We start from the raw sequence: 12,272 nt of genomic DNA, 5'->3' as shown, positions 1-12,272 counted from the left end.
TTTTGAACTCAATAATGGTCTGTAATGCTTCATTGACTTTCTAGATGCTTTCCAATTGAGGTGGCGGCATGTTACTTGCTCTCTGAGCCTCTGAGGAGAAGGGGGGGGGGGGAGGTTCTGGCTCTGGTCCTCGGTAGACCAAATAGAACTTTGCCATTGACGTGAACTAGTAGTAGTTGGAAGCAATCTCAATGGGATAGTTTCAGGAAGCTACAGGGGCTCATCCAGGAAGATATGTTTTGTTACTTTCAACACTGATTTTATGTATTTATAAATCTTTAGTATTAACAAGCCTTCCAACTTACTTACATAGTGCCTCCTTAGTGGTGACTGGATAACAAATTAGTGAGGCACCTGTGGACAGGATCACTTTATGTCCAGATGAACAAACAATACATACAGCCAACTATTATAGTGTTACTGTGCTATACTGTATTGTACTTGGCAAGGCAACCAACACATTTCTAATTATTAATAATTTACTAGCACCGTATTTTTTTTTTTTACTTTTAGAAACAGGATGTAGTTTATATATGGGCACACTAGGTATTGAAGTTACATTCAGTTGATCTTTTTCATAGTTTTGGAAAAAAGAAACAAAAATGCATGGGAAACATATTTATTGTCGAGATGTTGTACTGTATTGTCAAAAACATTAATAGGGTGTACAGCACCTTATAATCATCTTGTTGGGGACAGGTAGCCTGTGTATATAAAGTACATATGTTAGGTTTGTATTGAGGTACCCCAAGATCAACTACTGACCCTCCCCAGGATGCAACTCCATAACAGTTGGGTAACTTCTGGGGGTATCTATTTACTGCTACGTGAACAGAAGCAGTGGATGATAGGAAATGTGACCAACCATTTCTGTACCACCTAGGATTCCCGATTGAGAGTTGAGAATGAACCCAACTGTACTACTTCTGATAAACTGTTAAGATATACATCACATGTATACATATATATCACATATATACAGACAATTTATTTAATATTATGAAATTAATTTTAGTAACAACAGTAATTATGTCACTGAGCTATGAATGAGATTTTTCTGGAAGTATAACAAATCAGAGTAATTGGGGGGTGTCATCAATATACAGTGATTAAAAATATATAAATAAAATGTACTTTATATTTTACACCTGTCAGGCTAAGAATATGCAGCAAGCTGAGTGATAATGACAATAGAATACATTAGAAGAAAACTATTAAATAATGTGCCCATTTGTACATCATAACTGTGTTAAGAATACAAAGAACGGAGTCATAAATCATTACGCCAGAACTCAGCAGTGGATTACTTTTACAAAAAGTAACCTTTTTCTTCAACAAGAAATTATATACTGTGCAGTACAGTATTTAAAAGACTAAAAAGAAGCAAGATAAAGAGCAAGGCTAAGTATATAGAGAAGAGCCTGAAAAGTCACATGAAGACACTGCAGACAATACAAAAAATGCAGTCATTTGCAACTGAATGTAAGAACTATGGTTTGAGAATGAAGTATTTATATATTTATATGGTGTACAGAATTTAGAGCAGAGATATAATTTTAACGTGTCTTCCTTTTCTTGAATTTCTTGAATCCTCCTCTTTTAGTTTTAAATTGGTCCTTGGCTCTGTCACTTCTGAAGCGTTCCCTGCGCTGACCTCCACTGCGTCCGTTTCCTTGTTTCTTCTTACGCCAATCAAATTCTTTAAAATTTCTGTCACGGTCCACCTCCCAATGGAGTTGCTTTGCATCTGTAAATAGCACGTAATTGTACTTTTAGAATTCAATTAAAAATGTCAACATTTTCTTTTCAAAAACAAATAAAAAGCATCATACTGTACATCACTCCATTACATATGTGCTTCAAATTTTATGTGAGATAACTACGGAAGTAATCTTTTGTTTTGAAATATTGAAATATTCAACAATGACTAGCAAAAGAAAAAATAAGAAAAAATATTCTTCCAACGTGATGAGGTGTGGCCAGAGAACAATGAGTAGAATGAATTTCATATACTTCCTCATGAATAACACCCATTAAGGTTCTTGATCTACATAATTTCTGAAAGTTGAAATCACAATAGTAACCTTTCATTATTCTATATGTTTGATGCCTTGTTTTCTGGGAATGAGCCCTCAGTAACTCCCTCTTGCTATAGAACTGAGGCTGCAAAGAATTAGGGAATCGTGCCAGACCTCCAAGATCCACTTGAGCCTACTGGGAGCCAGAATCAGAATCTGGGTGCTCAATATGAGGGGATGGGGGGGTAGCTTGTGGATCAGAGATTAACCCAAAACCAAGATAAAACCAGCCAGAAAGTTTATGTGAAGTTCTGGGAGCTACTAAGTGGCTCCCAGAACTGAAGGGCAAGAGCTACGAGGAGAGGTTAGAGGCATTATATATGCCAAAACTAGAAGACAGAAGAAAAAGTGGTGATATGATCACTACATACAAAATAGTAACAGGAATTGATAAAATCGATAGGGAAGATTTCCTGAGACCTGGAACTTTAGGAACAAGAGGTCATAGATTTAAACTAACTAAACACAGATGCTGAAGAAATATAAGAAAATTCACTTTCGCAAACAGAGTGGTAGACGGTTGGAACAAGTTAGGTGAGAAGGTGGTGGAGGCCAAGACCGTCAGTAGTTTCAAAGCGTTATATGACAAAGAGTGCTGGGAAGACGGGACACCACGAGCGTAGCTCTCATCCTGTAACTACACTTTGGTAATTACACTTAGGTAATTAAATTATACACGTGAAAAGAAAATTACAAGCCACCGACTAGTGGGCAGAGAGCACCACGCCGGCCAGGCGAAGCAGGCACAAAACTGCATCAAAAGGCCCACCTCGACAACAAAACCCCAAAGTCCCAACATGACCACAACATGTGCCAAGGCCCAAAAAGATCAGTCTACAAGCCAGGAAGACCCCGGAATCCCAGAAGGTAGAACCGGGTCACACACGAGGAAACAAAGCCCCCTGAACCCACAAAGGGGGCCCCAAGAGGAAGAAACCTCCAGAACGAAGCCAAAGAACCCAAAGGAACCCGGAATCGAACCAGGGAGCCCAAACCACCACATTTGCCGGCAGATAAACCCCACAGAAAGGCAAAGCACAGCCCCAGACAGAACCCCCCCAGGGAAACAGTCAAAGCAGACCGAAAACCGAGGGACAAGGTGTGGGAGCAAGCATAACAGACAGGGACACTTGAGCCCAAACCCAAGGGCCCTGACCCAAAAAAGACAAAACGGAAAACCCGGTGTAAAATCAACACCCAAACACCACATGGTAAAAAACTAAAACAAAAAACCGAACAGAGGTGTAGAAACCCCCTACAACCACAAGGAAATAAGCAAACAAGCAAACATCACACTTTACTGCCACGCCAATCGTCCACGCAGCCCTCCTCGCCCTCAGAGGGGGAGGGGAGAACCGCGGGCCTACCGCGCCGGCTGCCTAGCTTCAGTTCGGAAGCTAAGCTTCAACCAACACGAAAAACCAGCGTTGAATGTAATGAAACACCATTTTCTGGCCGAGTCCCGGAGGCTCCCTGGAGCTATCCAGGCTGAATGGATATGTATAACTTTCTGGTATCAAAGTGCTAGAAGTTCTTGCCTACCGGGGACCACGAGCCAGAACCTGGCCCCCTCAGAGAGGCACGAGGAGCAATGCCCTATGGAAACCGTTTTGTGGTTGGGAGCATTACACCCAGAAAGATAGGCGCCCCAAAACAAACCCCCTATTCTGGTAAAAATATTGCTACCGAAAGCCGAACGAGTGGACAGAACTCCCCAAACAAAAGTATCTAACTAGCATGATGTCATCACGTCGCTGCGCCACCGTCTGCGCAACCCCCCCCCTCCCTGGGAGGGGGTAGGGGGAGCCCCAGACCCTCCACGCCAGCGATCCAACTGTCAGTTCTTATGCTGGATGTCAAAATACGCGAAAAACGCTGCTGACCGGAAGGAGGGAGGGATACCGGGGAGCCTCTGGGACTCACCCAGAAAATGGCGTTTCATTACATTCAACGCTGATTATTTGGGGGGAGGGAGCCCTGTCGGCTCCCCGTAGCTACCTCACCACAGATAAAGAAAACAGGGAAGGAACCGGGAGGCGGATGCTACGTGCCCTAGCCTAAAAACCAAGACCAGAGACAAAACAAAGACCAAAACAAGAAGAAACGAGACCACCCGGCCAACTACCAGGACGGCACCAGAACTCAAGAGCAGGCCAGAGGGGAACAACACCCAGGACAGCAAGTGGAATGGAGCAGAAGGAACCGCAACACCGAATGCAAGCAGGAGCGGCTCCGCCAGCACCACCCAATACGAGGTGACAGGACACGAGCCCAGACGACGGTCCCGGAACAACCCCGAAGGGAAGACAAGCCAACCCTATCAAAGACCGAAGGACCCTTCGCAGTGATAGGACAACCAGAAGGACCGCCAGGAAAACCACACACCACTCCCGAGACGAAACACGCAGGTGGGAGACCAATGAGGAACCCACCAGTGCTGACACAAATGACGAGAAACTAGCACCATAAACCAAAGCGCAAAACGTGAATCGAAAAATTGCGACCCCGCAACCCAAAGGAGCAAGATAACCAGCTCCAGCAGGGAAGAAAGACGCACGCGTCCCAGAGGCATCCAAGAGGAGAACTACCCAGGACGTGAACCGCAGGAAAGCAAACACACCCGTTCCGGAAAAGGAACAAAGAAAAACCGGAGCCAGGACCGGAACCCAGCAAACCTGGTTCCAAGAAAAGGAACCAGGAAGACAAGAGCGGCAGACCAAAAGTCCACAACCCCCCCACAGACAGCACAACACCGAAGCCTGCAGGAAGTCACACAGAAAAATCGCAGGAACTCGGTACCAAAACAGAAAACCGGAGAAGTCCAAAAGCAGGGAACTTAACATGGACAGAGGCCCACCTGAGCACCAAACAACAGAATAATCAAATAGCACTGACCCAGATACACAAATAGGTGGAGCATGGGAGGAGGAAAAACGGAAAAAAGTAAGGAAAACCCCGAATACGGCCCAAGGAGCGGCCAGGAAGTAAGGCACACGACCAACCACAAAATGTGTAGAGGAGGGCGTACATACCCAATGGACCTCATGGACAGCAGGGTGTAGTCAGGCACCGAAGATAGGCAAGGAATGAGTGTCCCGAGAGGAATAAGACCCAAGCGTCGACAACGAAACCAAAAGCACCGAAATGCGGGGCAGAGCCCCACAGGACAACAAAGAACAAAAGACAGGGACAAAAAAGGCACTGAAGACACATGCAAGGTGACCAAACACACCACACCAAACACCCCTGTTACCCCACCCCAGGAGGCATCGACGCAATCCCGCCAAGCGGGGGTAAGAGTAAACAAGGATGGAGCAGTGAACAAGGGTGGCGGAGTGAGTAGAGTATCTCAATAAGATACTCGCTCCAAACGCATGAGCCTAACTAGAGAAGCAAAGCTCTACATAGTACCAATGATGGAACTCAAACCGTTCCGTACTTCCAGGGAAAATTCCTGCCAACCTTTGGAGAATGGTGAGGCAGCGCCCAAGCATATAACCAGCAGAGTAGCGAATAATAACTAGTTTACCTGCAAGTGTGGTCTAGAACAGACACATGCGAGACACCGTACCGACTCTCAGAGCGGCCAACCTGCACCATTGCCCACCAAAATATCACCCGCAACTACTGTATACGCAACAAAAGATAGTTTCTAAGTGTTTGTGTTTATTAACACCAATCTTCACAAAACAACAGAAACTGGGATAGTGGCACACGCCACCCTTGCGGCACATTGTGGGCACAAAACAATGGGCATAAAAGGGATAAGCGTAGAATCAGGAAAGACCAGAGGAATGACCGGCACGGTAACAGGCCCGGTGATTCGCGAAACCAATGACCACGTAATGTAGTGGTGGGGCCCCACGATTGGTGCAAGGGCGGGGTTGGACATGTATATGAGTGGGAATGGGTGGTAAGAAACAGGAGCTGCCTCGCACGGGCCAACAGGCCCTCTGCAGTTCCTCTGTACTTATGTCCGTATGTTCGTACGCACAAGGGGACACAGGAGGAAGCTGAGTACCCAAAGGAGTCACAGACACAAAAAAGAACCTGATCAATGTCATAGGGGAAAGGAAGCGGAAAGCACCAAGAAGCTATGTGGTGGAGGCAGACTCCACCCACAGGAGCAAATGTAGAGAAGACAGAGCCCAGGAGGCACAGGAAACTGCACAACCGTCAACTGACAGGAGAGGCAGGGCCCAAGAGCCAGAGCTCAACCCCCGCAAGCACAACTAGGCAAGTACCCCACCAAAATGTGAGAACCAGCACTAGGCCGACAGAGGCGCCAGACATGACAACCTCACCTGCAGAGCAGACACACGACTGTGCCACAACACAGGCGAGCCAAGTAACATACCAGGAGCAGCGCTAATGGTGTGCCCGAAAGCCATGCATACTCAACAAAGTAGGTATAGTATGTACCGTTATCTGAATAAAATGCGGAAGTAGAAGGAGAAATACGGCCAAAGGCGCGCGCCCTGCAGAAGACGGAGCAGTACAGAGGGGGAGGCGGCGGCACCAAGCCAAACCATCCCACACCCGAAAGCAGAGGAAGAACGAAGTGACACTCCCAGATATAAATCCAAAACACCCTCAGCATCCAGAGGGCCACGACTGGAGGGAGAAACGAGCAAGAAGCCGTAGAAAACCACGAGAAACGATGCGAACACATGAGCATACCGCCATAAACAAAACGCACACCGCGGCCCCAGCACATGAGGTACAAAACGCACCACCCGCCCACCGGGAGGCATGGCTCGTACACCAGCTGGACACACATATCGTACACATACAACGTACAGACACATCGTAAACACACATCTTACAAACACCAGGAAGGTGTGTGTAACGAAGACGAAGAATGCCGAAACTGGAAGTAGAGACGACACGAAAACAAAACAAGGCGAAAACGAAGCAAAAGAAAACAGATGACGGAAGGGAACCAACGAGGCCGACAAAAGACCCGAGGGAAACCACATCGAAAATCAACAGACGTTCCAATAATATTGGAAGGTACGAAGAGACTCGCGAACCAACGAGAACCACGACAAGCACCCCTGAGCAAGGAACATGCAGGGGACAACAATACGAAGCGGTTTAGACACTGTATGTACTAGGTCAATATATAAATCCATCAATGTTTGTTCCACACCTTGTATGGATGTACCTGACCTGAATACACATTTGATTTTTTTTTTCCGAGCAGTATTGCGACGTAAGAGTGAAAAGGGTAAGGAAAATGGGGGGAAACACACCCCTAGGAACGACTGGACCGACGAACCCGAAGGAACACGGAATCGAACCCAGGAAGGGGTATACCCGAAAACAACAGGAACACAGAGGGGAAGGAACAACCCCACTCTGAGGAACTGCCAGCCCCACACCAAAGGTACAAAGACCCAAGAGGGGCAAATGGGGCCGAGGCCCCCCAGGCAACCCCTCCCTAACCCCGGGAACCTCGATGGCATGACCCAGGGCCGAGCCGCAGCCCCAAAGCCCCAGCTTGACAAGGAAAACCCGGGGCAGCTGTGCAAACACTAATGAAGGGAGCCCACTGGTCAGACTCATACGACACAGCTGGAGGAACCGACTCGAATGCCTCCGCTGCCACCCTGGAAGATGAAACCCCCGAGACCGCCCGAGTCTCGACCCAACCAGACCCCCGCCCCAACCCCGAAACCCGCCTATGGTTCGGAGCAGGAAGCAAGGGAGGAAGTGTGTAAAACAGAAGGGAAATGACAAGGAGCAGAAGGAGCCAGACCTGAATCGACCCCCACCCCCAAGTCCGAATCCCAACCACCAAAACGGGGCAGCTTCGGGGCATCCGGGACCGCAAACAACCAAGAGCGTCGCAGCAATCTACAACCAGCAAGCAACGCCGCAACTGCCTGCACCCGATTATCATGACCAGTGGCCTGGGTGAAAGAGAGCACGTACTGACAACACCCGTCGTACGACTCAGGGTTACAAGAAACAATGACCCAACAGGCAGCATGACGGAGGCACAACCGGTGAGTGTCACCCTGAGACAAGGGGACAGATCAACCGTCAAACTCGCAGGACGCGAGAGGGACTCCGGGGACATACCTATAGGACCACGGAGCCCCCGTGGGGTTTTCCAGGGCCCTTAGACGCTGGTACACACTAAGGGAAGCCCAGGCAGGGTACCGCGAACCGACGCCCAATTCTACCAACAAACTGCTAAAGCTGAACCCCAGGGACGTGTCCACTCACGGGGACCAAGCGGGGAGTACCATCAACAGAAGGAATCAAAAGAAATCACCTAGAACAGGAATGGGGGGACCATAAAGGCAGACCCCCCACCAGGCAAAAACAAAAACAAAAGAAAAACCCTGCAAGAAGACAACGTACCCAGGAAGAACAGAGCCGGCCGCTGTTATGGTGAAAACTAGCTGTGCAGTACCCTGCGCCCCTACCAGTGACGAAAACTACCACCTACCCAGAGACAAACCAGGGCAACAAAACCCCAGCCGACTCCAAGGGCGGCCCAATACCGAGCAGTAAAAGGACACAGCGAAGGTAGAACCCAAGGTGACTTGTGGAAGGTGGCCCCAAGGGCAGTACTTACAGGGCACCTATGGAAGATAGCCCTAGGCGCATGCAGCCCGAGTACCGTAGAATCTTACTTCTGGCTCATACCCCACCGGTAGAGACAGTCCACACCACAATGCACAGAACTGAAACAAAAACTGGAGCCAGAGGCACTCGACCAGCCAGTAATTCCATCAGCCAAGAACTGACAGTTGGATCGCTGGCGTGGAGGGTCTGGGGCTCCCCCTACCCCCTCCCAGGGAGGAAGGGGGGTTGCGCAGACGGTGGCGCAGCGACGTGATGATGTCATGCTAGTTAGATACTTTTGTTTGGGGAGTTCTGTCAACTCGTTCAGCTTTCGGTAGCAATATTTTTACCAGAATAGGGGTTTGTTTTGGGGTGCCTACCTTTCTGGGTGCCTACCTTTCTGGGTGCTAATCCCGGTCGATGGCAGACACAGAATGCTCCCAACCACAGGGGGTTTCTACAGGCCATTGCTCCTCGTGCCTCTCTGAGGGAGGCCAGGTTCTGGCTCGTGGTCCCGGTAGGCAAGAACTCCTAGCACTTTGACTGATGCCAGAAAGTTATACATATCCATTCAGCTTGGATAGCTCCGGGGAGCCGACGGGGCTCCCCCCAGAAAAACCGCCGACCGGTGGGGAGGGAGGGTTGCCAGGTAGCCTATGGGGCTCACGCAGAAAATGGTGTTTCATTATATTCAATGCAGGTTTTCTGTGGGAAGCCCCTATGGCTCCCTGGAGCTTCATACCCAAGGAGAAGGAAAAGAAAGGGCTGACCCGGGAGGCGGCCGCCACAAACTCCGCAAAGCAAAGCCGAGACAACAGGCTGCAACCTGCGACCCAAGGCAACAAAAACGCACAGTAGCAGACGTGCATAAAGAATGGGTGGCCAAGAACCTGTGCGACCTTCAAATCCCTGCACCCGAAATGAGCCCTAGATGTTACCAACACAGCAGCAAAAGCTGCAAACGTCCAAACAGCACGGGAGCAAGGACAGACCGCAGGCTGGAAGACTGAAAAACTCTGCGGACGACCTGGGAGACCCGAGCTCTGAAAGAGCTACAGTACGCAGGTAACGGCAAAAAGCGCAACCGGACAACACAGGACGCACCCCCAGCCAAACCAATCAAGCATCAATAACCCAAGAACCCCTCCGGAAAGCACCCGTCTCGACCGTTGCCAGGACGGAGAAAGGCTGCAAATACACAAACCTACCATCAGTACCAAAGAGCAGAAACCTGAACCGAAGGGGCTACCATGAACTGAGGAGAAGATAAGAAGGCACCCTGATCAAGGACCAGGACGGCTCAGGCGACGCATGAGCAGGCCAGAGGTAAAACAAAACACGACAAAGCGTACGAAACGGGGCAGATGTGATGTCCACCTCAAACACAATCCGGAGTGGCTCCGCCAGTGCGCATAAAACGAGGCGACAGTAAGAAATATCAATTAACTGTAGTGCTGAAAACCCAAGAAAGGACAAGACAACCCGATGCGAAAAAGAAGACAACCTACGAGGAGCAAGAAAAAGTGCACAGAAACACCAGGAACGTCATACTGTCACCAAGACGAAGCTCGCAGGTGGGACACCATCAACAAAGCACCTGATCACCACAGAAATGGTGATACCCGCGTCAAAATACCAGACGCGAAGAGCCGGGGAGAAGGCCGAACCAGTCACGTACAGGACCGGTCCGATTTGCCAAAAGAGGTGGAGCCGAGGGAAAACGCCCCGGGTTCGGACACCTATCAAGCAGCGTCTGAAAATATAGCAGGGCTGGCCACCAAGGGACCATAAGGACTATTCTCGTGGGAATGGGCTCCAACTGAGCCAAAATCCGAAGCAACACCTGAACTGGGAGAAGTGGAACAGGTACCCCACACCTCAACCAGTCCTGCCGAAAGGCATCCACCGTGAACGACTCGTAGGCGGGTAAGGGCACCACATAGAATGGGCGACACCTAGACCACGCCGAATCGAAGACGTCCATGGCCAGAAGTCCATACGTCCGGCAGAGCCAACGAAACAAGTCGGCAACGACTGGCCAAACCGCAAACAGAGGAATGAACTGAGACAGCTGTCCGCCAGGACGCAGGACACACCCCGGACATGAACCTCACGGTTAGCCAAACCACGAGAATCCAGAAAACGAGCCACTCTAAGGGACCAACCCCAAAGGTCAAAACACCTAAGAGAAGCCCTGTGGTTCCGGCAAAGAACCACCAGAGAACAGTCCGAATGGAGCTGAATGGTAGAGCACCGAGTGACCCAAACCCTCCGAAGTGCAAACCTGACAGCCAAGAACTCCCGAACCGTGCTGTGAGCCCGACGGACGGACAGACCCCACCATCCCCGGCTGACCTGGTGAGCACTGGCCACAAAGCCCCAGCTGAAAGATGACCCGTCCGTGAATACATCGAGCAAAGGCTAGGGGAGGTGCCAAGGCACGGAACCCCGAAAACCCCAAAGAGGAAGCTGGTGACGCAGCACCAACACAAGATCCCCGGAGGAATGAACCCAACGATTGCAAGAGACACGAAAGGGAAGTCTCTATAGGAACCAAACAGACGCCAAAGCCAAACCCGACCCCGCGGGCAGACCAGCATGTCGAAGTTCAGACTCCCGCACAGCTGCTCGAGCAACCGCCGAGCAACCCGGGACTCGCTCATGAACAGCTGAAGGCGGGACCACAGCCGCAGCAACACTTCTGGAGGGAAAGACAAGGAGCGGTGTAAGAGCCCGAAACAAGACCCAGCCAGGTCCGAACCCGGGACGGAAACAGATGGAAAGGCCTCCAGATCACCAGGAAACCAAACCCGACGATCTGGAAAGAACCACACCTCTGGCGAGCAGACAAGCAGACCGACTGGAAGCCCACACCAGCCAGTCGTCGAGGTAGGCCAGACACCGAATCCCAAGGAGACTCAGACAGGGCACCAAGATCCAGTAAAGATGCGTAAAAACAACAAGTGCCAATTACAAAATAGGGAAGGCAACAAAAGCGGCAAGCCTGAAGCCCCACCACCAACTGTGCCAGTCCCGGAAAACCAGAGAAAAACGTGCCAAGAGTAGACCTGGAGATCCAGGGCCACCATCCAGGCACCCGGCCCCAACAAAAGCCGGACAGGAGACAACAGTCCTCAAATGAGGGCAAAGAATCCAGGGCGCAGACTGAAGTAGTCCAGAACTGCAGATTCGCCAGGCACGTGTCTGCATAGAGCAGGCTGGAACCCCAGAAGGATGGGGTGGAATGACCACGTCCAACGCACCCACCAGGATGACATGACGAAGCGCAGGGGAAGAAGCCAACCCCGCCAGCCATGAACCCCCCCAAAAGGGGGAGGAGCCATCCGCCGCCGCCATCAGAGGCCGGAAGACAACCAAAAGCATCCACTAACTGCGAGACCATGCTAGAGTCAACAGAGCAAGCTGCTCTCCCAGTGCCCCGTCAACAGAAAAAGTATACACACACATTATTTATACACACACACACACACACACACATATTATATATAGATATATATATATATTATATATATATATATATATATATATATATATATATATATATATATATATATATATATATATATATATATGTCATACCTAGTAGCCAGAACG

General features: G+C 49.6%; 1 protein-coding gene across 1 annotated transcript in view; it reads right to left on the bottom strand.

Annotated features, from left to right (window-relative positions):
• Window positions 1-605: 605 nt before the first annotated feature.
• The window catches only part of LOC123761793 (Nucleolar complex protein 1), a 253,815-nt gene continuing 242,148 nt past the window's right edge, over window positions 606-12,272 (bottom strand). Inside the window, exon 19 of the mRNA XM_069330489.1 lies at window positions 606-1,747. Within this exon, the coding sequence (XP_069186590.1) occupies window positions 1,557-1,747 (191 nt within the window). The 3' untranslated portion in view covers window positions 606-1,556. The remainder of the gene's footprint in view (window positions 1,748-12,272) is intronic.

This window comes from Procambarus clarkii, chromosome 24 (assembly GCF_040958095.1).
Source record: "Procambarus clarkii isolate CNS0578487 chromosome 24, FALCON_Pclarkii_2.0, whole genome shotgun sequence".
In the NCBI taxonomy this organism is placed as follows: domain Eukaryota; kingdom Metazoa; phylum Arthropoda; class Malacostraca; order Decapoda; family Cambaridae; genus Procambarus; species Procambarus clarkii.
The sequence above is the reverse complement of the archived record's forward strand: the minus strand, read 5'-3'. Positions and strand labels throughout refer to the sequence as shown.